The 25,835-nt window shown below is 42.6% G+C and overlaps 1 protein-coding gene across 1 annotated transcript in view; it reads right to left on the reverse strand.

Annotated features, from left to right (window-relative positions):
* Window positions 1-258: 258 nt before the first annotated feature.
* The window catches only part of prx (periaxin), a 35,186-nt gene continuing 9,609 nt past the window's right edge, over window positions 259-25,835 (reverse strand). Inside the window, 8 exon segments of the mRNA XM_034230511.1 lie at window positions 259-2,171; window positions 2,763-13,001; window positions 13,004-16,467; window positions 16,746-16,987; window positions 17,405-17,598; window positions 17,741-17,900; window positions 22,586-22,711; window positions 24,815-24,916. Of these exon segments, the coding sequence (XP_034086402.1) occupies window positions 1,882-2,171; window positions 2,763-13,001; window positions 13,004-16,467; window positions 16,746-16,987; window positions 17,405-17,598; window positions 17,741-17,900; window positions 22,586-22,615 (14,619 nt within the window). The 5' untranslated portion in view covers window positions 22,616-22,711; window positions 24,815-24,916 and the 3' untranslated portion in view covers window positions 259-1,881.

Here is a 25,835-nt window from a genome sequence, read left to right on the forward strand (position 1 = left end):
CATTTACTTTTTTTTAATTAGCAACATAATGTTGGATTTGCATGTTAGACATGAGGTTGTTGTTGTCGTCTCGCTAAATAAAGACGGTTGTATAAATCATGACTTAACATGGGTCCCATTAAGTGTAGTGGGGCTACTGTATGAAAGCCCTTTTCTGCCAGAAAAAAAAAAGAACCATGATAGACAAAAATACAAGTCAGCTTTTTATCTAACTTATAATGTATCCAGTGTGAAAGTCAAAACATCAGGAAGCTGTCATTTAAAATTATATAATTTTATTGATTATTATTTATTGACATCTTAAACATTCTCTCCAATGCAGCTTTGACAAAAACACTTGGCACTGAAACCCTTTATAATCCAAAAGAAACTTGAAGACTTGATTAAATCAGAAAGGTAAAAATCCTAATACAAATAGAAATGAATAGGTGTGTGTTACCTTGACCTTGTTGCTACCCGAGAAACAGGCCCAGTCTTAAAATATGTTAATGAAAGACTGTCCATTCTCAAATGCGTTATATCCACCTTAAAAGTAGCTCTGTATTGTATACCCTGTGAAACTGACAATGGCTATGAGATGTGAATACAATCGGTAGCTTTAAAAAGTTCTACTTTGATGCCAGTATCATTACAGAAGCTGTGTTTGTGTAGGTACTATATTGCATTTGGGAATTCATTTTACATGTCTAAATGTGTAGTCAACAAACTTTTTTTTTAAAGATGGCAAAAGGCTTAACCTCAACTTTGATTTTGATCAATAATTGAAATGTCATTGTAGCAGCCTGAAAGTAACATCATTTTTTGAGGACCATTTTTTAAGTTTCAAGAGAAAAAGTTTTACAGTTTGAAATGTAGACCTTATCTCAGTGATTTTGTTAAAGCACCCAACAGCACCCTAATCCCCAAATGTCCTCTGAGCCTGCTATTGATGTTCTGAAACACAACATAGTTCACAGATGAGTTGCAAAACATCAGCATCAGTCAGGATGTGTATCTTGAAGCCAAGAGTCAACACACAAAATATACAGCAGTGTGTTTTTTGGCAGTCTACAGTAAAAACATGAATATAAAATTGATTAGCAGCAGGGTGGCCTACAGTAAATGTATGAACCTTCAACCAGAAGTCACAGGTCTGATCCCCACAGCAAGAAAAGAGTCCAGAGTGTCCTGCTCACGCACCGTGACTGTCTCTGGGTAACAGCATCAGCTAAATGCGTCAAATATAAAACTATGGCAGCAAATGAGATTAGCCTATAATCTCAAAAAGCTCACACTTTTCCTTCAAGACAAAAAAACAGGTTATTATTAGGTCACACAATATAACTTCTTCTCCTGACTGGTGAATATGAAAATAATTACATTTCTAATCGAGGGAATACTGCTTCATAAAAGCAATGATATGGATGTATTTACATGAACATTACTCTGGCCTGTACTGTTGCAGTTCAAATAATTGTCAAATCCATGATACTGATGAGAGTAAATGACTCATTCCAGCGCATTGTGAACAAACAACAATAAATAATCAAGCAGTGTGACATGTTTACATTCAGAGTGAAAACTTTAAAACCAAACAAAATCTGATAAATAATACAAACTAAACTAACAAAACTCTAACAACAGTTACAAAAATTACATTTAAAATGAGAAGAAAGGAAGCACATATTACTCTGTTGGTTTTATAATGACAATGATGCCGATTGATGAAATGCAACTGTTTTTTCATCACATTCATATCTCACCCATTAAAATAAAAAAGAAAGACCTTTACCTAATCGAGGTTTGCCACTTCGCAGGCTTAGCCTAGGCTACAAGAACACTGCAACCTCACCAAGAAACCCAACAAGATTTAAAGACATTTAAGATATGATTACAGCATCCTCAGTATTTAAAGTCCGACACCTTGTGAGTTGTTGTTGTTGTGGTGGCTGAAGATTCACCTGTTCGTATCTCAGAGGAAACCATGTGACGGGTGACTCTGGTGGTCTTGGTCACCATGGTGACAGTTCCCTCCTCAGCGGAGGAGGCTTGGTGCTCCTCAGATATTTCTTGCGTGCTAAAGTCGAGCCCTGAGGTGTGAAGGCAGAAAGACCCTGAGACATCAGCCTCACCTGCCACCTCCCCCTTCCGCTGGGCCTGAGGAGAACCCTCGGGGGTTATCTGGAGGAAGCCTGGAGGGGAGGAGACAAGCAGGTGGGTAGAAGAAAGGAAGCAAGGATAGGAAAGGATGAGAGGTTAGGAAATCATGACAGAAAAGAAACTTAGTTTTATGTAGCAGAGAAGTAGCAGGGGATATACATATTATATATTATATATAAAAAATATATTATTAATTTATATAATAAACACAAAAACACAACACATTAAAAATAGCAAGGATAAATTGCTGATGATGTATAATGTAGTAGTGCCAATTGTAACAACATATGACAAAATAGTGAAATAAGGAAAGAAACAGGTATTAAGTAATTTACTTATTTGATTTGAGAATTATTATTATTTTTGAAAGACTTGTGCAATTATTCAATGTCTCTGAAATAGGAGTGATGCAGTGGTTTTGTGTTGCATTTCAATGTTCAGAGAACTGGTGAAAGACTAAGAAACAAACATCCAAAAAGTAAATACTGCACGAGTTATACTGAAAGTCAGTCACATGATAAGACACCTACAGTAGGACTTGGATATCGTCAACCCTTTGCAAAAGACTATGTGTCATTTTTCAAATGTCTTGTGATCAACGTTTGAAGTTTTGGTATCCTTACCTGTGGAGTGTGGCTTCAGGTTGAACTTAGGGACCTTGAACCAGGTGGAAGACTCCCTTTCTTCGGGTTCCTTGCTTTGGCTCTCGACCTCGCTCCATGGCTGGACTTTTGCAGAGCTAAACTCCATGGTGAAACTAGCAGGGGACTCTGAGCTGTCTCTGTCCAGCATGTCTGTTCTGGCATGAGATGACACCACATCCTTTGGGAGCTCCTCACTAAAACCAGAGAAGGCCATGTTGCCTGATTTTACTTTAAGTTCTTTAGTGAATTCCTCCATGTGTACTGTTGTTAAATCCTTTCCCAGTTTCATATTCATGCCAGAGTCCTCCCCCTCTACAGACATCTTGCCATATGGAGATGTTAACTGTACCTTTGGAAGATTGATTTTGCCGCTGAATGTCCCTTTATCATCCTTGGAGCTTATGTGAGGATCTTTTGCACCATTGAAATTGGATCTTGAACCGTCACCCTTAAGATTGACATCAAAGGACCCTGATTCGCTAGGAGAAAACGACACAGCAGCTGATTTTTCTTTGGACTTCCCAAAGTTTGGCTTCATTATGATTTTTGGCAACTTCACGTTAAATCCTTCTGTTTCAGCCTGAGCTGTCGCCTCCTCTTTTGGGAGGTGTGAGCATGCAGTGGGCTCACCTGTTTGAGGAGGATTTACCAAGACAAATACAGCTTTCTTTACTTTAGGCATTTTAGGACCCTCATACTGAATTTCTGGCCCAGTGATATTCATTCTTCCCTTAGGAGAGGAGATGGAGGGTAATGGGACCCCAAACTTAGGGATTTTGACTTTCTTGTCTTTTTCTGTTCCGTCCTCATCTTCATCCTGTGTTGTACCTATGTCAAAATCTATGTCTGGAATCCTGGGCACTCTCATTTCTGCTCTGGATGATGAGAAGCCACCCTCTCCCGCTGTTCCAAAGTCAGCCGAGCCTTGTTTGTTTGTCAGACAAACACTTGGTAAAGTACACTCTGGTACTGGGATGTTAACACGACCTTTGTTATTTTTATGTCCATTATGTGTTTCAATTTCAACTTCGTACTTAAATGTTTCGTTTCTCTTGCATTTGTGTTTGATATGACCACCTAAATCTTCATCACCGCAGTTTTTGCATATTTTTGCTTCTGCTTTTACATCTCGACCAGTCTTCTTTTTTGGCATCCCAATGTGGAATTTTGTTCCTTTGACTTTAGGGCCCTTTACTTTGCTGCTGGTTCCTGCTGTGCTGATATCTAAATCAGGTAGTTCCATCTTTTTCCTGTCCTTCTTGCCCTCTCCTCTATAAAGTCCTAAATCCAGCTCCAGGTCGCCTTTTGGACATTTGATGTCTATTGTAGGTATCTTAAGTTTGAGGCCTTTGTGCTCCCCCTCAACATGCAAGTCAGCTTCCCCAAGAGCTTCTGTGCCTTGTTTAGGTCTATTCAGTGTTGCATCGACGTCCAACTCTGGTGATGACACTTTTGGCACAATTTCCCCTCCTAATTCAACAGCTGGTAAATTGATCTCTGCTTCACAGGATGGATTCAATGTTTCAATATCTTTACTTTTACTTTTAGGAAGTAAAATATCAACTTTTGGCATCTTGATATGCGGCAGCTTGCTGGTTCTTCCCTCAGCCTCCAGTTTTCCTTTAGGGAGAGATAGGTCCACATCATGCATATTGACATTTCCTCCTTCACCCCCCTGTATTTCAACTTTAGGGCCTTCCATTTTTTTCTTTGGCAGAGAAATGTCAAAATCTGGCATTTTCCAGCTAGGCATTTTGATCTTTCCCTCAGCACCTCCCTCTATTTCAAAATCTGTACTTTCAATCTTTCCTTTGGGATGTGAAATACCAATAGAGGGCATGGTGAGATGTGGCATCTTGTATTTCCCACCATCACCTTTGATCTCCATCCCTGAAGCATCAATCTTTCCTTTAGGCAGAGAGATGTCAACATCTGGCATTTTCATCTGAGGCATTTTGAACGTTCCTCCTGTACCTCCATCCATTTCAATATCTGGACCCTCAATCCTTCCTTTGGGCAGAGATATGTCAATGTTAGGCATTTTCATGTGAGGCATTTTGAATCTTCCTCCTTTACTTCCCTCGATTTCAACGCCTGGACCTTCAATATCCTCTTTGGGCAGAGAGATGTCAATGTTGGGCATTTTCAAGTGCGGCATTTTAAATTTGCCTCCGGTGCCTCCTTCTATTTCAATATCCGGATCACCGATCTTTCCTTTAGGAAGTGAAACATCAACAGAGGGCATACTGAGATGTGGCATCTTGAATTTAGCACCATCTCCCTTGATAGCCATCTCTGGACCCTCAATCCTTCCCTTGGGCAGAGAGATGTCAACATCTGGCATTTTGATCTGAGGCATTTTGAACTTTCCTCCTGTACCTCCATCCATTTCAACATCTGGACCCTGAATCTTTCCTTTAGGCAGAGAGAAGTCGATGTTGGGCATTTTCATCTGAGGCATTTTGAACTTTCCTCCTGTACCTCCTTCCATTCCAACATCTGGACCTTCAATCTTTCCTTTAGACAGATAGATGTCAACATCTGGCATTTTCACATCAGGCATTTTGAACTTTCCTCTTTGACTTCCTTCCATTTCAACATCTGGACCTTCAATCCTTCCCTTGGGCAGAGAGATGTCAACATCTGGCATTTTCATGTGAGGCATTTTGAACTTTCCTCCTGTACCTCCCCCCATTTTAAAATCGGGACCTTCCATCTTTCCTTTGGGAAGTGAAATATCAACTGAAGGCATGTTGAGATGAGGCATTTTAAACTTTCCATCTTCGCCTTCGATTTCCATCTCTGAACCCTCAATCCTTCCTTTGGGCAGGGAGATGTCGATGTTGGGAATTTGCATGTGAGGCATTTTGAATGCTCCTCCATAACCTCCCTCCATTTCAATGTCTGAACCCTCAATCTTTCCTTTGGGCAGGGAGATGTCGATGTTGGGCATTCTCATGTGAGGCATTTTGAATTTTCCTCCGGTTCCTCCTTCTATTCCAAAATCTGGGCCTTCAATCTTTCCTTTGGGCAGAGAGATGTCGACATCTGGCATTTTCACATCAGGGATTTTGAACTTTCCTCCTTGACTTCCTTCCATTTCAACATCTGGACCTTCAATCCTTCCTTTGGGCAGAGAGATGCCAATGTTTGGCATTTTCATGTGAGGCATTTTGAATCTTCCTCCTGTACCTCCCCCCATTTTAAAATCGGGACCTTCCATCTTTCCTTTGGGAAGTGAAATATCAACTGAAGGCATGTTGAGATGAGGCATTTTAAACTTTCCATCTTCGCCTTCGATTTCCATCTCTGAACCCTCAATCCTTCCTTTGGGCAGGGAGATGTCGATGTTGGGAATTTGCATGTGAGGCATTTTGAATGCTCCTCCATAACCTCCCTCCATTTCAATGTCTGAACCCTCAATCTTTCCTTTGGGCAGAGAGATGTCGATGTTGGGCATTCTGATGTGAGGCATTTTGAATTTTCCTCCAGTTCCTCCTTCTATTCCAAAATCTGGGCCTTCAATCTTTCCTTTGGCCAGAGAGATGTCGACATCTGGCATTTTCACATCAGGCATTTTGAACTTTCCTCCTTGACTTCCTTCCATTTCAACATCTGGACCTTCAATCCTTCCTTTGGGCAGAGAGATGCCAATGTTAGGCATTTTCATGTGAGGCATTTTGAATCTTCCTCCTTTACTTCCCTCCATTTCAACGCCTGGACCTTCGATATCCTCTTTGGGCAGAGAGATGTCAATGTTGGGCATTTTCAAGTGCGGCATTTTAAATTTGCCTCCGGTGCCTCCTTCTATTTCAATATCCGGATCACCGATCTTTCCTTTAGGAAGTGAAACATCAACAGAGGGCATACTGAGATGTGGCATCTTGAATGTAGCACCATCTCCCTTGATAGCCATCTCTGGACCCTCAATCCTTCCCTTGGGCAGAGAGATGTCAACATCTGGCATTTTGATCTGAGGCATTTTGAACTTTCCTCCTGTACCTCCATCCATTTCAACATCTGGACCTTCAATCTTTCCTTTGGGCAGAGAGAAGTCAATGTTGGGCATTTTCAAGTGCGGCATTTTAAATTTGCCTCCGGTGCCTCCTTCTATTTCAATATCCGGATCACCGATCTTTCCTTTAGGAAGTGAAACATCAACAGAGGGCATACTGAGATGTGGCATCTTGAATTTAGCACCATCTCCCTTGATAGCCATCTCTGGACCCTCAATCCTTCCCTTGGGCAGAGATATGTCAACATCTGGCATTTTGATTTCAACATCTGAACCCTCAATCCTTCCTTTGGACAGAGAGAGGTCGATGTTGGGTATTTTCATGTGAGGCATTTTGAATTTTCGACCTGTACCTCCTTCCATTCCAACATCTGGACCTTCAATCTTTCCTTTAGGCAGAGAGATGTCAACATCTGGCATTTTCGTGTGAGGCATTTTTAACTTTTCTCCTTGACTTCCTTCCATTTCAACATCTGGACCCTCGATCTTTCCTTTAGGCAGAGAGATGCCAATGTTGGGCATTTTCATGTGAGGCATTTTGAATCTTCCACCTTTACCTCCCTCCATTTCAACGTCTGGAGCTTCAATCTTTCCCTTGGGCAGAGAGATGTCAACATCTGGCATTTTCATGTGAGGCATTTTGAACTTTCCTCCTGTACCTCCCCCCATTTTAAAATCGGGACCTTCCATCTTTCCTTTGGGAAGTGAAATATCAACTGAAGGCATGTTGAGATGAGGCATTTTAAACTTTCCATCTTCGCCTTCGATTTCCATCTCTGAACCCTCAATCTTTCCTTTGGGCAGAGAGATGTCGATGTTGGGCATTCTCATGTGAGGCATTTTGAATGTTCCTCCGGTTCCTCCTTCTATTCCAAAATCTGGGCCTTCAATCTTTCCTTTGGCCAGAGAGATGTCGACATCTGGCATTTTCACATCAGGCATTTTGAACTTTCCTCCTTGACTTCCTTCCATTTCAACATCTAGACCTTCAATCCTTCCTTTGGGCAGAGAGATGCCAACATCTGGCATTTTCATGTGAGGCATTTTGAATCTTCCACCTGTACCTCCTTCCATTTCAACATCTGGACCTTCAATCCTTCCTTTGGGCAGAGAGATGTCAACATCTGGCATTTTTATGTGAGGCATTTTGAATCTTCCACCTTTACTTCCCTCCATTTCAACGCCTGGACCTTCGATATCCTCTTTGGGCAGAGAGATGTCAATGTTGGGCATTTTCAAGTGCGGCATTTTAAATTTGCCTCCGGTGCCTCCTTCTATTTCAATATCCGGATCACCGATCTTTCCTTTAGGAAGTGAAACATCAACAGAGGGCAGACTGAGATGTGGCATCTTGAATTTAGCACCATCTCCCTTGATAGCCATCTCTGGACCCTCAATCCTTCCCTTGGGCAGAGAGATGTCAACATCTGGCATTTTCATCTGAGGCATTTTGAACTTTCCTCCTGTACCTCCTTCCATTTCAACATCTGGACCCTGAATCTTTCCTTTAGGCAGAGAAAGGTCGATGTTGGGCATTTTCATGTGAGGCATTTTGAATCTTCCACCTGTACCTCCTTCCATTCCAACATCTGGACCTTCAATCTTTCCTTTAGGCAGAGAGATGTCAACATCTGGCATTTTCACATCAGGCATTTTGAACTTTCCTCCTTGACTTCCTTCCATTTCAACGTCTGGACCTTCAATCCTTCCCTTGGGCAAAGAGATGGCAACATCTGGCATTTTTATGTGAGGCATTTTGAACTTTCCTCCTGTACCTCCCCCCATTTTAAAATCGGGACCTTCTATCTTTCCTTTGGGAAGTGAAATGTCAACTGAAGGCATGTTGAGATGAGGCATTTTAAACTTTCCACCCTCGCCTTCGATTTCCATCTCTGAACCCTCAATCCTTCCTTTGGGCAGGGAGATGTCGATGTTGGGCATTCTCATGTGCGGCATTCTGAATTTTCCTCCGGTTCCCCCTTCCATTCCAAAATCTGGACCTTCAATCTTTCCTTTAGGCAGAGAGATGTCAACATCTGGCATTTTTAGGTCCCCAGTTTTCCCTCTAAGGGACAGATCAATGTCAGGCATCTTGATTCCAGGCAACTTGAATTTGCCCCCTTTTCCATCAGTCTTTGCATCATGCTCTACTCTAGGCAGGGACACATCCAGGTCTACTTTGGGGATGGAAATGTCAATTGTTGGCATTTTTGGAATGTTGAGGCTTACCTCATAACCTCTGATATCAGCCTCTGAGACATCCACCTCTGCTTTAGGTAACAAAACCTCAGTCTCTGGTGTCTTAGCTGCTGGTAGTGAGAACTCAACAGAGGGCATCTTAACCTTGGCTTTAGACTCAAAGTTAACACTTTGCTTACCTAAATCTTTCTCTTTAGAGCCAAATCCTGGCATTGAGAACTTTGGTAGTTTGAGAGTGACGTCAGGGGCATGGAAGCCACCTTTCCCTTCAACATCTGCCCCCAGCTCAGCATCAACCCCTCCCTCTGGGAGCTGACTTTTTGGTGATATTTTAAACTTGGGGAATTTTCCCTTTTTAACTTTAACATCCACATCAGGACAAGACACGGATACATCTGCATGCTTTTTGGATACACCAAATGAAGGCATTTTAATTTTAGGTTTTTTCACCTTGACTTTTCCGTCCCCATCAAACTCTACTGATGGTGCCCTTATCTCTCCTTCCACATGCGGTGAGCTGAGGGAAATGTCTCCTTTGGGGACAGACATTGCAAAATCACCACTCTTAGACTTTCCACCAAACCTTGGTAGAGAGAAACTTGGGAATTTGAGGGAAACATCAGGCAGATCAAAGCTGCCCCCTGAAGAAGGCCTGCCTCCCTCGGCTTTAAGAACACCGCTGATAGTAGGAGGTTTGAGGGATGCACCTGGAGCTTCTACACCACCTGTCGCAATGTCTGTACACTTTACTTTCACCTTGGCTGGATTGATTTCTCCTATGCGACCAGACATCTTTAAATCTCCTGATGCTTCGGGCCAAGAGGTGTCCACTTTGAGGCTTTTGTCTTTATGACCAGAGGGAATGCTAAGGTCAAGATCAAATTTGGGGAGATTTATGTCAAGAGTTGGCATATGGAGCCCAACACCAGATAAGTCCACCTTTGGCAATTCATACTTTCCCCTTCCAGACGGTCCTTCAAAGCTGATATCTCCCTCTAATTTTCCAACAGGAACTGAAATATCAACATCTGGTGTTGAGATCTCTCCTCCCTTAATCTTTGGTCCTTCAACTTTGACATTGCCCTCTGGCAGGTTCATCTTTGGAAGTGACACGTCAAATGTAGGCGTTTTGAATATTCTTCCTTTTACCTCAGGACCCTCAATACTGATGCCAGCCTTTCCTTTGGGAACTGACAGGTCAATGTCTGACATGTTGATATTTCCTTCCTTAAATTCAGGGCCTTTAATATGAATCTCTGGTCCCTTAGCTTTCATTTTCGGAAGAGAGAAATCAACAGAGGGCATATGGAACTTGACTCCTTTTCCAGCATGTCCTTCAATTTCCATTTCACCTCTTGCTTTTCCTTTGGGAAGTGACATATCAATGTTGGGCATCTCAATCCTCCCCCCCTTGATTTCCGGGCCTTTGAGTTTGACATCACCCTCTGGCAGATTTGCTTTTGGTAAAGACATATCAAATTTGGGCATTTTAAATGTACCTCCCAAAACCTTAGATCCCTCGACATTAAGGTTTGCTTTGGGTATTGAAATGTCAACAGTTGGTGTTTTCAATTGTGAAACGTCACATTTGGGCATTTTGAATGTTCCTCCTTTTCCCTCAGGACCCTCAATATTGAGATCAACATCAGCCTTTCCTTTTGGGAGTGAAAGGTCAATGTCTGGCATGTCGATTTTTCCTCCCTTCTGTTCAGGACCTTCTATGTTGACTTCTGGCCCCTTAGCTTTCATTTTGGGAAGAGAGATATCAAAAGAGGGCATATGGAACTTGCCTCCTTTCCCAGCATGTCCTGACATTTCTCCTCCTGCTTTTACTTTGGGAAGTGAAATATCAATGTCTGGCATCGCAATCTTCTCTCCTTTGATATCTGGGCCTTTAAGTTTGACATCACCGTCTGGGAAATTCATTTTTGGGAAAGACATATCAAATGTTGGCATTTTAAATGTACCCCCTTTTACCTCAGGACCTTCAACTTTAGGGTCACCCTCAAGGTTTCCTTTAGGTTGTGAAATGTCAACAGTTGGCAAGTTAAACGTTGATCCTTTAACATCAGGACCTTCAAGGCTGATATCTACCTCTGGAGACTTCAGTTTAGGGAGGGACATGTCACCTTTGATTTCAGGTCCTTTGATATTAAGATCAGGTCCCTTTGCTTTGATTTTAGGAAGAGAGATATCGAGTGAGGGCATGTGAAACTTGCCTCCTTTACCACCATGCCCATCAATGTCTATATCCACATCTGCTTTTCCTTTTGGAAGTGAAAGGTCAACAGTTGGCATATACATTTTTCCTTTCAAATCGGTTCCTTCTACATTGGCATCAACATTTGGTAGACTCGCTTTTGGTAGAGAAACATCACATTTTGGCATTTTGAATTTCCCTCCTTTCAACTGAGGGCCTTCAACATTTATCTCCCCCTCAACCCTTCCTCTGGGAGGTGAAATGTCAACAGTTGGGATGTTGACCTTTCCTCCTTTAACATCAGGACCCTCAAGGCTGATATCTACATTGGGAGATTTTATTTTGGGCAGAGAAACATCAAGTGAAGGCATGTTTAGCTTTCCACCTTTAACTTCAGGACCTTCAATGTTTATCTCTGCCCCCCTAGCTTTCATTTTGGGAAGAGAGATATCAACAGAGGGCATATGGAACTTGCCTCCTTTTGCACCATGTCCTTCGATTTCAATGTGTCCTCCTGCCTTTCCTTTAGGCAGTGAAATATCAATGTCTGGCATCTCGATCTTCCCTCCCTTCATGTCTGGGCCTTTAAGCTTGACATCACCCTTTGGGAGACTAACTGTTGGCATTGAGACATCAAATGTTGGCATTTTAAATGTGCCACCCTTCGCCTCAGGACCCTCCACATCGATGTCTCCCTCAACTCTTCCCTTGGGGAGTGAAACGTCACCTTTAAAGTCAGGTCCCTCTATGTCAACATCTCCCTTTACCTTTCCTTTTGGGAGTGAGATATCAACCTTTGGCATTTCCAGATTGCCCTCTGGCAGGTTCATCTTTGGAAGTGAAACGTCACATTTGGGCATTTTGAATGTTCCTCCTTTTCCCTCAGGACCCTCAATATTGAGATCAACATCAGCCTTTCCTTTTGGGAGTGAAAGGTCAATGTCTGGCATGTCGATTTTTCCTCCCTTCTGTTCAGGACCTTCTATGTTGACCTCTGGCCCCTTAGCTTTCATTTTGGGAAGAGAGATATCAAAAGAGGGCATATGGAACTTGCCTCCTTTCCCAGCATGTCCTGACATTTCTCCTCCTGCTTTTACTTTGGGAAGTGAAATATCAATGTCTGGCATCGCAATCTTCTCTCCTTTGATATCTGGGCCTTTAAGTTTGACATCACCGTCTGGGAAATTCATTTTTGGGAAAGACATATCAAATGTTGGCATTTTAAATGTACCCCCTTTTACCTCAGGACCTTCAACTTTAAGGTCACCCTCAAGGTTTCCTTTAGGGAGTGAAATGTCAACAATTGGCAAGTTAAACTTTCCTCCTCTAACATCAGGACCTTCAAGGCTGATATCTACCTCTGGAGACTTCATTTTAGGTAGGGACATGTCACCTTTGATTTCAGGTCCTTTGATATTAAGATCAGGTCCCTTTGCTTTGATTTTAGGAAGAGAGATATCGAGTGAGGGCATGTGAAACTTGCCTCCTTTACCACCATGCCCATCAATGTCTATATCCACATCTGCTTTTCCTTTTGGAAGTGAAAGGTCAACAGTTGGCATATACATTTTTCCTTTCAAATCGGTTCCTTCTACATTGGCATCAACATTTGGTAGACTCGCTTTTGGTAGAGAAACATCACATTTTGGCATTTTGAATTTCCCTCCTTTCAACTGAGGGCCTTCAACATTTATCTCCCCCTCAACCCTTCCTCTGGGAGGTGAAATGTCAACAGTTGGGATGTTGACCTTTCCTCCTTTAACATCAGGACCCTCAAGGCTGATATCTACATTGGGAGATTTTATTTGGGCAGAGAAACATCAAGTGAAGGCATGTTTAGCTTTCCACCTTTAACTTCAGGACCTTCAATGTTTATCTCTGCCCCCCTAGCTTTCATTTTGGGAAGAGAGATATCAACAGAGGGCATATGGAACTTGCCTCCTTTTGCACCATGTCCTTCGATTTCAATGTGTCCTCCTGCCTTTCCTTTAGGCAGTGAAATATCAATGTCTGGCATCTCGATCTTCCCTCCCTTCATGTCTGGGCCTTTAAGCTTGACATCACCCTTTGGGAGACTAACTGTTGGCATTGAGACATCAAATGTTGGCATTTTAAATGTGCCACCCTTCGCCTCAGGACCCTCCACATCGATGTCTCCCTCAACTCTTCCCTTGGGGAATGAAACGTCACCTTTAAAGTCAGGTCCCTCTATGTCAACATCTCCCTTTACCTTTCCTTTTGGGAGTGAGATATCAACCTTTGGCATTTCCAGATTGCCCTCTGGCAGGTTCATCTTTGGAAGTGAAATGTCACATTTGGGCATTTTGAATGTTCCTCCTTTTCCCTCATGACCCTCAATATTGAGATCAACATCAGCCTTTCCTTTTGGGAGTGAAAGGTCAATGTCTGGCATGTCGATTTTTCCTCCCTTCTGTTCAGGACCTTCTATGTTGACCTCTGGCCCCTTAGCTTTCATTTTGGGAAGAGAGATATCAAAAGAAGGCATATGGAACTTGCCTCCTTTCCCAGCATGTCCTGACATTTCTCCTCCTGCTTTTACTTTGGGAAGTGAAATATCAATGTCTGGCATTGCAATCTTCTCTCCTTTGATATCTGGGCCTTTAAGTTTGACATCACCGTCTGGGAAATTCATTTTTGGGAAAGACATATCAAATGTTGGCATTTTAAATGTACCCCCTTTTACCTCAGGACCTTCAACTTTAAGGTCACCCTCAAGGTTTCCTTTAGGGAGTGAAATGTCAACAGTTGGCAAGTTAAACTTTCCTCCTCTAACATCAGGACCTTCAAGGCTGATATCTACCTCTGGAGACTTCATTTTAGGTAGGGACATGTCACCTTTGATTTCAGGTCCTTGCATATCGATATCTCCTGCTATTTTTACTTTTGGGAGTGAAATATCAACCGTGGGAATTTCCACATTGCCCTCTGGCAGCTTCATTTTCGGAAGTGAAACATCAAATGTAGGTGTTTTGAGTTTTCCTCCTTTTACCTCAGGACCCTCAATACTGAGGTCAGCCTTGCCTTTGGGGAGAGACAAGTCAATGTCTGGCATGTTGATTTTTCCTCCCTTAAGCTTAGGGCCTTTGACTTTTCCTTTAGGTAGTCCAATATCATAGGATGGTATTTCAAAATTCCCATCTTTTCCAGAGTGAACATCAATGTCAATATCTCCCTTTGCTTTTCCTTTGGGAAACAAGAAGTTGATTTTTGGCATTTGAAATGTCCTACCCTTGACTTTTGGGCCTTGTAAATTCACATCTCTTTCAGGGATTTTTATTGCAGGAAGAGCGATGTTTGCAGATGGCAAGCTGAATTCAGCACCTCTTCCTTCACCCTCAGCAGTGAATTTGCCTTGTGATGTTCCTGGTGGGGTTGAAATCTCAATAGTTGGCATCTTCATTTCCCCAGCCTTGATGTCTGATCCCTTGATTTTGATGTCACCTTTCTTTGATTTAATTGTAGGGAGAGAAACCTCAACTTTCCCCTTTGGAAGAGAGATATCAACGGAGTGTCCCTCAAGTCCAATATTTCCCTCAGGCATCTTAATCTTTGGTAGTGACACATCTAAAGAAGGCGTGTTGAACTTTGCTCCTCCTTTAATATTAGGTCCTTGAATATTAACCTCTCCTTCCTTGTTTTTCATCTTTGGGAGTGTTTTGTCAAAAGTTGGCAGCTTGAACTTGGCTCCACTACCAACACTGCTCTCTAACTCCATGTTGCCCCCCAAGTTTGCCGTGGGGAGGGAATAGTCAACATTTGGAAGTTTGGGGCATTCTAGGCTCAAGTCTCCTTCAGGTACCTCCACTTTTGGGAGAGAAATGTCTACAGAGGGCATATTGCATTTACCACCTTTGAATTCACTGATCCCAATGTTCAAATGCTCCTCTACGGTTCCCTTGGGAACAGAGATATCAACAGTGGGCACTTTGATCTTCCCACCTTTTATTTCAGGGCCTTCGATGTCCACCTCACCTGTCTTCATTTTAGGGATGGAGATGTCAAACGTTGGTAACTGAAATGCTCCTCCTCCTCCAACATCAGTTGTTCCAGTTTTGCCTTCAGGAAGTATCAGGTCTACCATGGGTAATTTAAAGCCTTCTCCTTTAAAATGTACTTCTCCTTCTGGTGACTTCATCTTTGGAAGCGATATGTCAAACTCAGGCATTTTGAACTTCCCATCTCCACCAACAAAGTAGTGCATATCTACATCGTCCCCCTCTGCTTCCACCTTTGGGAGAGCTATGTCAACAGAAGGTAGACCAAATTTTCCTCCACCTTCTGGACTTTCAATGTTCACATTTGATGGACCCATCTTTGGTAATGAGATGTCAACCTTTGGCCTGGAGATTTTGGGCCCTGTGAAAGTGCCCTCTACCTCATCAGGAATTCTGCATCCAGTGTCAAATTCCAAATCTACTTCAGGCACAGAGATGTCCATGGCAGGCATTTTGATTGCTGTCTTCCCAGCTCCTTCGTACTTTGGGAGCGAAATCTCCATGTCAGACTTTCCCTTCACGTGTGGTAAAGAAATATCAAGAGAAGGCATTTCAACAGATGCAGCGTTTCCCGAGAGATCAACTTCCATCTTTGATTTTGAAATGTTTGCCTCAGGGAGATTGATCTTACCACCTCCTTTGAGTTCTACTTTTGGAGGTGTAATGTCAGTTTGAGGCACATTCATACCTTTGGCTTTCACCTTAATCTCACCATCTATCTCATCCGAATGGCGTGAGAGTCTAACTTTTGGCAGTTTCAACTTTGGCATTCTTAGCTTTGCATCTCCTTTGCCTGAGTCTACATTCATTTTACCACTTGTAGCCTCTGCATCAGAGCCTCCTTTGATGTTGATCTTAGGAGCTTTGATTTTAGCCTCTCCCTTCACAGCGGGCAAAGACGCCTCAGCTTTTCCGGAAGGTAGTGCAAACTCCACATCAGGCGCATTAAGCTTAACTCCTCCCATCTCTATGTCTATGTTTTTATCTCCAGACAAACTAAACTCCACTGACGGTGGCTGGATGTTCACCCCAGGGGGCTTCAGCTCCACAGATCCAGTCTCCAATGCTGAGCTTGACTTTGTGTGTTTGCTCTTAGGGAAGTTGATTCCAAACTTGTGTCCTTTTACTTTGGTTTTCACTTTAGCTCCAGGTATCTCAGGTGGAGAGATGTTCACCTCTCCCTCGAGATGTTCTGTTTCCACTTTACCTCCTGTGATGTCCCCAGTGAGAACCTTTGTTTTCATGTGGGGAAACCTAGGAGAAAGGAAGGAGAGAAGAAGAAAAAACACTGTGACATAGCAATTTTTTTTAGCAAACATTCCAAAATCTTTTGTAAAGAATACTGTACTGTATAAAATAAGAATAGTTTTCCGATATTAATTTGATGATGTTTTTGAAAAAACAACATGTATAGAATTGTGGTACTTTTGTAACTATTCTTTAGCCTCATAATGTTTCTAAACACCTACACAAGTTGGATCAGAGGGTCATTTTGACAATTTCAATATGAAAAGGACACAAACAAGGCCAACCTGATCCTCCTCTTGGCCTTCCCCACAGCTGCTGCTCCCTCGGCTCCTTCTGCTTCAGCCTTAGTGCTCTTCCTCGGTTTGAACTTTGGGAGAGAAAACTCCACGTCTACGTCACTCATCTCCAGCGTGGTAGGCTGTCCCTCAATCACCAGCTCCTCTCTGCGCTTCTCCTTCAGCCTCTTCAGACCAAAACGCCCACCCCTCATCTTCTTGGCCTTGCACTGCTTGCTGCCCTTCATACTCTGATAAATCATAAAAGGCAAGAGGTTTCAGCCTAAGGCTTTCAAATTGAGTATGGTACTAACTGTTAAGGCACTAGCTTTAGGTTGATCAATTGAAAACTGAAATTGTTTGGAAAATATGTTTTTTTAATCTAATTTGGGACTAGAAGATTGGACGAAATGTTTATACTATATAAAAATGATACTCTATCTAAAATGACTCAATTGAGTTTCGAATTATAAATCACACATACAGACTAATAATTAGGGCTGTCAACATTAACTCTCGTATTACATCTGGAAACCTTGATGTGTTCATTCTTTTTGTGCAAATTAATCATATTACCAAATTAACCCCCAAACTTCCTCCCGCACGGATGTTTACCATGGATTACTTCGCAGAGATATGTATGTATATATCATAATATAATTAAATACCATTTTGGCCACCTTGGCTTTGGGACCTTTGACCTCCACACTGGGAACACGAGGCCGTACGCAGATCTCTAATCCAGGGATGATCCTCTTCAGCTGGAAGCTGACCTTATATGGCTCGGCGCACTGAAGGATCTTCAGAGCGTCTTCATACTTCACGTTGTCAAAGTAGACCTTGGCACTCAGCAGCTGGTCCCCTTAACACAGAGAACATTTGAATTATTATGTCCAGTGTTCAAAATGTCCGTAGGGGAGTGGCAATGGTAGTAGCTAACCATTATACCGTTTCATTTTAACTACAGAATGTTCACTGTAGGTGCTCATAAAGATGACAGGTACCTTCCTGGAGACTGAGATGTTTAGCAGCTGGTGAGTCTCTGAGGACATCTTTCACAAAGATCCCTCGCTGTCCTCCACCAGTCACACTGTAGCCGCTGGCTCCAGCCTCCGCCTCCGTCTCCACCACGATCTCCATGGATGGAGAGGCTTCTTCCACACACTAACACACACACACACACACACACACACACACACACACACACACACACACACACACACACACACACACACACGCGCGCGCGCGCGCACACACACACACACACACACACACACATTTGAATACTATATTTGGTTCCACAAATTATATTACATAAGACAGGGAATCAAATATATCAGGGCTAAGCAGCACAGAACACTTAGGGGAACACATAGCATCTCCCTCTCCACACGGCTAAGCTGCCAATAATAGCTGGAACTTGTTTGGCTTTTCTCTTTGACATTCCAGCAATTCTCAGACCAATCATGGTGCATTTATATACATGGCCAAGACTTCCGAATATGAGTATGCTATATCTACACTTGTACCCAAAGCTGGTTATCACATCGAGCAGTGGTTGGTATTTGATATATTTGTCCTGGAAAGCCTGGTCCATGTACAGGTCAAAGGCACAGCCTACTTCTAATATTAGCACCTCCCTGTGGTTGGTGTCAACAAAACCAAACCATTCTGGTAGCACTCTAGCATGCTTGTACATTTCTGCGCTACATGGTAAGATGTTTCGTACCGCATCAGACACAATGTCCACAATACGGTCATGACGGGCTATGTACAGGCGCTTGAATGCATTACATCCATTTGTTATGTGTGAATGTGAGGGTACCAGGTGGACAGATTGTACTTAGTGGGTAATACCTGCAGTCTTGCTTTTATGACACACACACACACACACACACACACACACACACACACACACACACACACACACACACACACACACACACACACACACACACACACACACACACACACACACACACACACTGTTTTGTCAGAGCTTGAGAAGTGCAATTCACATCTGGCTCCAGTCCAGCAGGTGGAGACAGGGAGCCTAGGGTCTGTGATTCCACTGAGAATGTGGCTCAAAGGAAGAGTGTGAGCTTCCTACTTAATGAGCTAAATGCAACACACCTGGGAACACACTCTCAGCAGAGGACAAACAGTTCGCTGTGAGAAAGGAGAAGAGACTCAAAGATTCGACCAAGACGCTGCTGGTGAATATTTGTAAATGTATTAATCTGTTTGAACCATGTTTGATTAGATGTATTATTATTTCTAGTCCTGAGGAAAGAAGCTAAAATATAAGATGCTGAAATATATAATTTACTTTGTTGAAATGCATTTATTTTTGGTTAAATGTCATTGTAAATTAAGAAAGAACGTGCTTGTTAAAAGATGGCATGTTTTTTGTTGAAAATGTTTATTTACCTAAAATGAATGAAAGTAATGTTTTGTGTTAAAAGGTTTTCAACCTGAATGAGCATCAAGAGGCCAACAAGAGGCTGAATGAAGCAATAAGGAATCTGCAATCACTCAACCAAATCACAACTTGACACACACACACACACACACACACACACACACACACACCTACCTTAGGCTGCAGTAAAACTGCATATTCATACTTTATTTGACATCAAAGTGGCATTGACCAGGAGAACTGGTCAGTTGTTTGACAGTTGTTGAATAAATGTTTTTATTTAATATTTTGGATTTATTAACCAAGGAATAAATAGATATGATACTTGGATCATAAAGTGGGAGTGGCTTAGACAGTAATACATTACTATATTTAATAGTATCTAAACGAGAAATTATGAACTAAAGATATTACTCTGTGGATGCTGGACTCCATAATGTTATCAATATATCATCAGACACCGAATGTACATCTATCAGTATTTTTCTTAATTATTTGCCGAGTAGCAATGTTTTAAAAGCACAAGGGCTTGAACTCTGTGATCTTATTTCACTTTAACATTACATTACACTAAGTGTGAGATGCTCTTATCCAAAGCATACACTTCAACACCCTACAGCTACGGGATTTGATATACCTTGCCTAAAGATACTTTAGGCGCATTCACACTGCGGTACTTTTCCAACAAAGGTTCATGTGAACTTAGTTCATGTGAACTCTTTAGTTCGCATGAACTAAGTACAGATCGCGTTCACACTGGAAAAAGTCCCTGGGGGTGGATTAGGCAAATGAAGCCGCTGACGTCACTTGTTCTTCTTCTGCTTTGGGTTTACTGGCAGGCCGCAAACCACTTCACGGCGTATACTGCCGCCCAAAGTCCCCGGCCGGAAGTCCCCGGAGTTAGGGACTGGCTTCAGTAGAAGCTGCTGGGACTCCCAGCAGCTTCTACTGAAGCCTTCCGAGTAAATCGCCAGAACGCCGACACCTCCTCATCTCCACCACTCCCATGTTTTATTTTGTGTTGCTATAAGTTAGTCTCTCTGCGTTTCTGCGCTGGGCTAATGCTAATGTTAATAATGCTAATGCGAGGATAATAAAATGGCGGCTTCACAAAACTTTTTGGGAGTTTTGCGGGGCGTGGTTTGCAATCCTTCCAGCCAATCAGAAATGTAGCTCTTTTCTCACAAAAGAGCCGCTCGAAAGTCCCTGCTCTCTAGCAGTGACTTTCGAGGGGGTAAAAAGGTTCACATGAACTAATTTTAGTACCGGCTCTTTTTGGTGTGAACGCGATAAAAGAGTTCACATGAACTAAGTTCACATGAACCTTTGTGGGAAAAGTACCGCAGTGTGAATGCGCCTTTTGACATGTTGACTGCAGGGGGTGGGGATCGAACAAATGACTCTGCGATTCGTAGAGGCCTTATCCCCTGAGCCACTGCTGCCCCACTTGCTTGAGTGGGTGCAGAATTTGTTGTACAGTTACATGTCACTTGACACTTTGCTCCTGAATCCATTTAATGCATTAAACTACCACGGAGAAAAGCTCACACTATTCTTGGATCCCATTCTCTTTTCCAGTGAGTGACCCAAGGAAATAACTTAACCTGTTAAGCACTGAGCCTGTTTTTCAGGTCTCAGGCTCGAAAATGACATTTCCAGAACAAATGACCATAACTACACTTCTAAAAGGGGAAAATTATAATCTTTTTTCTCAAAGTAATGATAAACCTGTGAGTTGGATGTAGAAAAGTCAGAATCAATATAGATGTTTTTTTATTTTAAAGAAAATTCGGATTGAACATAGTAAAAAAACTGTAAATTATAGTGTCCGTCCAAAAAATATTTTTTACTTAGAGTGAAAACTACCCTTGGATGATGGTAAGGTAGACTAAATGCTTTAGGAATCCAAAGTACAACATATAAGTACCCTGTATCAAGGTTGATGCAAAACAAGTGACATTTGACCTTTTTAGAGAGGTTTAGCAAAACAACACCACCTCTGAGGTGATTTGGGTGGAAATGGCCGTTTTTACCATTTCTCTGGAACTCATTGGTCGATTTTGGTGATGACATCTCTTTTTGACCGTTAGAGCCAATAGAATCGAAGGGGAATTTCCACATACACACCAACATTAACAAAAAAAGGTGGGAGCTTTGTGCATGCAGGTTTGCATGAGAGCGAACATCTCTCGCTCTGACATCTGGAAACGGAAAAGCAGGTTTATTGCTTATGGATTATCAGAAATCATTTCAAAGGGACACAGACACATTGGATTAACCTATGGATTAACTTCAGCAGCGTTTTTATTGTTTTAATGCCATTGAAGACCACTTTTGACCAGACAAAGATGAGCCGTTTCTAGCTACCTAGCGCCACATGTTTTGATGTCTGTTCTTGTTAATATCTTCGCGAGTACTTATCATGGAGTGATGATGTATGAACCGATCGATTCTGTGTCATCTCACGATCAGATCGATGGGTTGGATGGGCAGCTACGATAAGTAATAAGGGTGTTATGAGTGAGTTTCTGTGAAGTAATGCGTTGGCATTTTTCCGCTCGTGGCTAATTCATAGGCTCAGCGCTAGTTTTGTGGGTTTTAAAAAATAAAAAAATCAGTTAGATGAGTTTCTTCCTGTTGCATGGATATAAAACATTCAGTTTATTGAATATTAAGATGCCCTCAGACTCTGTTTCCTGCAGATGACGCATTTTCCCCCCCGGTATCGGGGGGGCAGTGTAGAACAGGTTAAAGGGGACCTATCATGCAAAATGCACTTTTGTACGTCTTTTATACATGAATATGTGTCCCCGGTGTGTCAGGGAACTCACCAAGTGTCAGAAAACACAACCCGCTCTCTTTTCCTCCATACCCAAATCTCTAAAAACGGGGCTGCAACGGATCTGATACAGACTGATACAGATTTGAAATTGTTCTGACGTCAGAAACAAGGAGCTCCGCCTATATGGGCAACTCTCCACCTATCAGGGGCATGAGAGGTTGCGTGGCATGGTAACAGCATGGTAACATGACGCTCGTGCCTCGCCCCCCTCCTTTGCAGGGGGGCGTGGTCAGCTGCAGCTCATTTGCCACAGAATCAGCCCTTGTGAAGACAGGGCTGGAATAGAGCAAAATGAGGCATGGCTAAAATGCATGATCTGTTTGGTATTTTGAAAAAAGAACTTCACAGACATGTTTTATATAGGTATGGCCCTACAATATATTATTCAAATATAGCATGATAGGTCCACTTTAACTGAAACAAAGGAAAAAGTGGACTTTATTAACCATTGGAGTAACCTTATGTGCATGTGTTCTCTCTCCTTTAATAACATTAGCGATGGCAGATAAAAAACTATGATCTACAGTTTCCCTCACTGATACAAACAACATGTTTTAGCTCAGAGTTTAACAAGCTGTTGCTTACTGTCTGCTGGTCTGTGGGCTCTGAGTCCATCTCTGGTTGGGCCGGTTGGCAGGTGGACTCTCTCAGGTGACTTCTCTTTTGACTCAACACCTGCTTCAGCTCTGCATGTAGCTTCTCCTTCTGCACCTGCAGTACAGAGGGAGTATGTCTTGAGGCCAGAAGATCAACACAGAATCAACCACGCTTTCGTTAAAAGTATTATTTTAGGGTATATCGCTTTTACTTAATTCTATAATAATGCTCTCATTTCTTTACTATGTGCACTTCTGTTCAATCTAGATGGTGATGTAAACAGGAACTGTGTACAGTTTAATGTATTGTTACAGATGTTTTACTTTTCCCTTTAACCCTCACCTTCTGTTTAACATGGCTGTTAGCTACACGGACATTTCAGTTGGAAACCAGCTTTATTCGGTATAACTCGTTAATCTTCCACTTTACATCCGTAAATGTGGGTCTGGGTGTTTACACTGACACCTGCAGCTGGTTTCAGATCTGTCACATTCACATGTTTTTTGTTGTTGACTTTGCAAATGGCAATCTCCTGCTATGGCATGAAAAGGCTGCATGCGACAGGCTTGCTAAGCTGGCAGAAATGGTTGTTTATGTGACGGACAGTGACCTCAGCAGATCGGCCTGGACTATTGTGATCTGGTTTGTATGGGCCTGGTGTCTGCTGGGGTCGCCATGTCAGCCACAAAAAAAAAAAAATGTTTTTCATTTATTCTCTTATTTTTTTTATAATGATCATATGAAGGTGTGCCGTGGAAATAATCTTTTGAATAATTTGTGACCAAACCGTTTGAGACCCACTGAGATAACAGACTAAAGTTAACTATCTAAACACTCAGAGTCCTTTAGCTCACCTGAGTCTCTCAGTCTGACAGGAGAGGACTCTCAGTCTGAGAGGAGAGGACTCTCCTCCAGCTTGTCGTGGAACAAACAGCTCCTTATGTCCGTTAGTGCAGCTAGCTAACCAGATGCTAACAACACGGTCCCTGCTGGCACCGGTCCCTCTCTCACTCTCTCCCTCTCTCCCTCTCTCTCTATCACACTAAATGCGCTATTGCCACACACACAGAGCCGAGCTTGAATGACACAAGCACACGTTTATTTCCATGCAACTCTCTGATTGGTCTGGTGTCTTGCCTCTGTTGCATTCACTGAACACGGGAAATTACAGTCACGTAAAACACGGTTAATGTATTATATTATTGAGGAAGAATTGTCCGGGGCTACAGAAAAAACATTCGGGGCTAATGCCCAGGCCAGGCGACGCCACTGGTCACGGCTCCGCTTACACTGCGTTAGATACTACCCCAGTTCCTAAACTGAAATGCGCCATAAAGTGAGCCAGTCCTAACGAGGCCTAGCCATACCGAGCGAGGCCGTGTAGTGGAAATGCGCCATAACAGTAAGACAAATTCTTCTAGTTTAAGGGGCCCCATAATTCAAATGTTCAGGTTCATATTAGTATTTAGTGTCTCTACTGTGACATGTCTCCATGCTTTAATGTTCAAAAAGCTCTTTATTGTTCTCTGCCTGTGCTGCAGCACCTCTTTTCACCCTCTGTCTGAAACCAGAGCCCAGTCTGCTCTGATTGGTTAGCTGGTCGGCTCTGTTGTGATTGGTCAACCGCTTAGAGATCTCCCGCCCCTTAGCCTTCACAAACAATGTGTTGGAGCGCTAACCAATAGGAGTGCGAGTTTTCCATAATTATGTAACAATATTGCGGAAGTAAACAAAGGACTACAAATGGAAGTGTTGCAGTCAGGGGGGGGAGTGGGAGAGAGAGAGAAACTCCCTCTGGAGGGAACACAGGGATGTTAGCCTTTGCAGACCATTTGCATGCACACAAACCTTTATAACACATTACAGAAGAGGGAATAGGGCCCCAACCCCCAAAAAGCAGAATAGGGCCCCTATTTTAGCATCATGGTATTTGGTGTTTGCATCACCAACGTATTTCTGTACATCTAAAGGGGCATTACATTACAGGTCATTTGTTAGACACTTTTATCCAAAGCAACTTACATACACTCAAGGTAGGTGTTGGCAGTCCCCACAGGAGCAATTTTGGGTGAGGGGTCTTGCCCTGGGACACGACTACATGCTGACTGCACTGGGGATGCCCTGATCCAAAGATCAACGCACTAACCCACTGAGCCACAGCCTCCTGTGACACACAAACATTCCTGCAGATGGAAGTGGTGTGTGTGTGTGTCTCACCACTCTCTCTGGGCTCTCCTGTTCCTCTGTGCTGTGGTGAGGGTTGCGTTGTTGGGAGGAGGGGGATCTGTTGGAGGGGGGCGACCGCCTCTTGTCTCTTACCTGCCCACACAGGAAGAAGATCGTTTGAAATGTTGATGCATCAGCAGTTTTCAGAGTGCTTTTACCCTTTAACTCAACTAACTACATTATCTCCAGTGCCTCCTAGCAGCGTTGGCACTGCAGCCTCTGGGAGACTGCTGTGGGAACATGTAAATCACTCAGGGACCGCAGATATTCATTTATTTCAACAACCACTGACATTCTCAGCTCCAGTGAAGCGACTCAAATAAAGAAAACTGGTTATACTGAGAAGCTCCAGGCTGCCGTGTGTGTGTGTGTGTGTGTGTGTGTGTGGCAGCTTTAAAAAGGTAATACAAACTTTGTTGTACTCCGAACTGCTCTGTAAACTGACGATTGCCTTTTCACTCCTAATCCACTTGAGGATGTATGAAGCTTCACTCAGAGAAGATGTATATGTTATTTTTCATCATCATTCTCTGCAGATGATTGATGGTCAGATATTTTATAACTGAATGTTTCTTTTGGAAAAGCAGGGAAATCTGGTCATTTCTCTCCTGAATCTATTCTGACTATAAATCAGTGGTGGCAGGTAATGAAGAACATGTACTTCTTCTGCCAAAACTGATATAGATTTTCTGGATATGTTACTGTGTATTATTATCATGTGGTTTTAATGTGTGTCTTTAATTCCCCTAATTGCTACATCTGCTGTCTCTGCTGGATTTCTTTGTTATTGTGGGCTGAATCAAACTGAGCTATTTTTTGTTTGTTTTTAACCTCGTACCTCCTGGGGGAAACATGGCATGTCCCAGTCTTCCATATCTGCTTCCTCTACTTGTTTCATAAACTCTTGCATGGTCAATCTTGTAAAAACATCCTGTCTCAGGCTTCACCACTGACACTTACCGACTACACATTTCCAAACAAATGTAAACTAATTATACAATACTAATTATTT

This window comes from Gymnodraco acuticeps, unplaced genomic scaffold (genome assembly GCF_902827175.1).
Source record: "Gymnodraco acuticeps unplaced genomic scaffold, fGymAcu1.1, whole genome shotgun sequence".
Lineage (NCBI taxonomy): Eukaryota > Metazoa > Chordata > Actinopteri > Perciformes > Bathydraconidae > Gymnodraco > Gymnodraco acuticeps.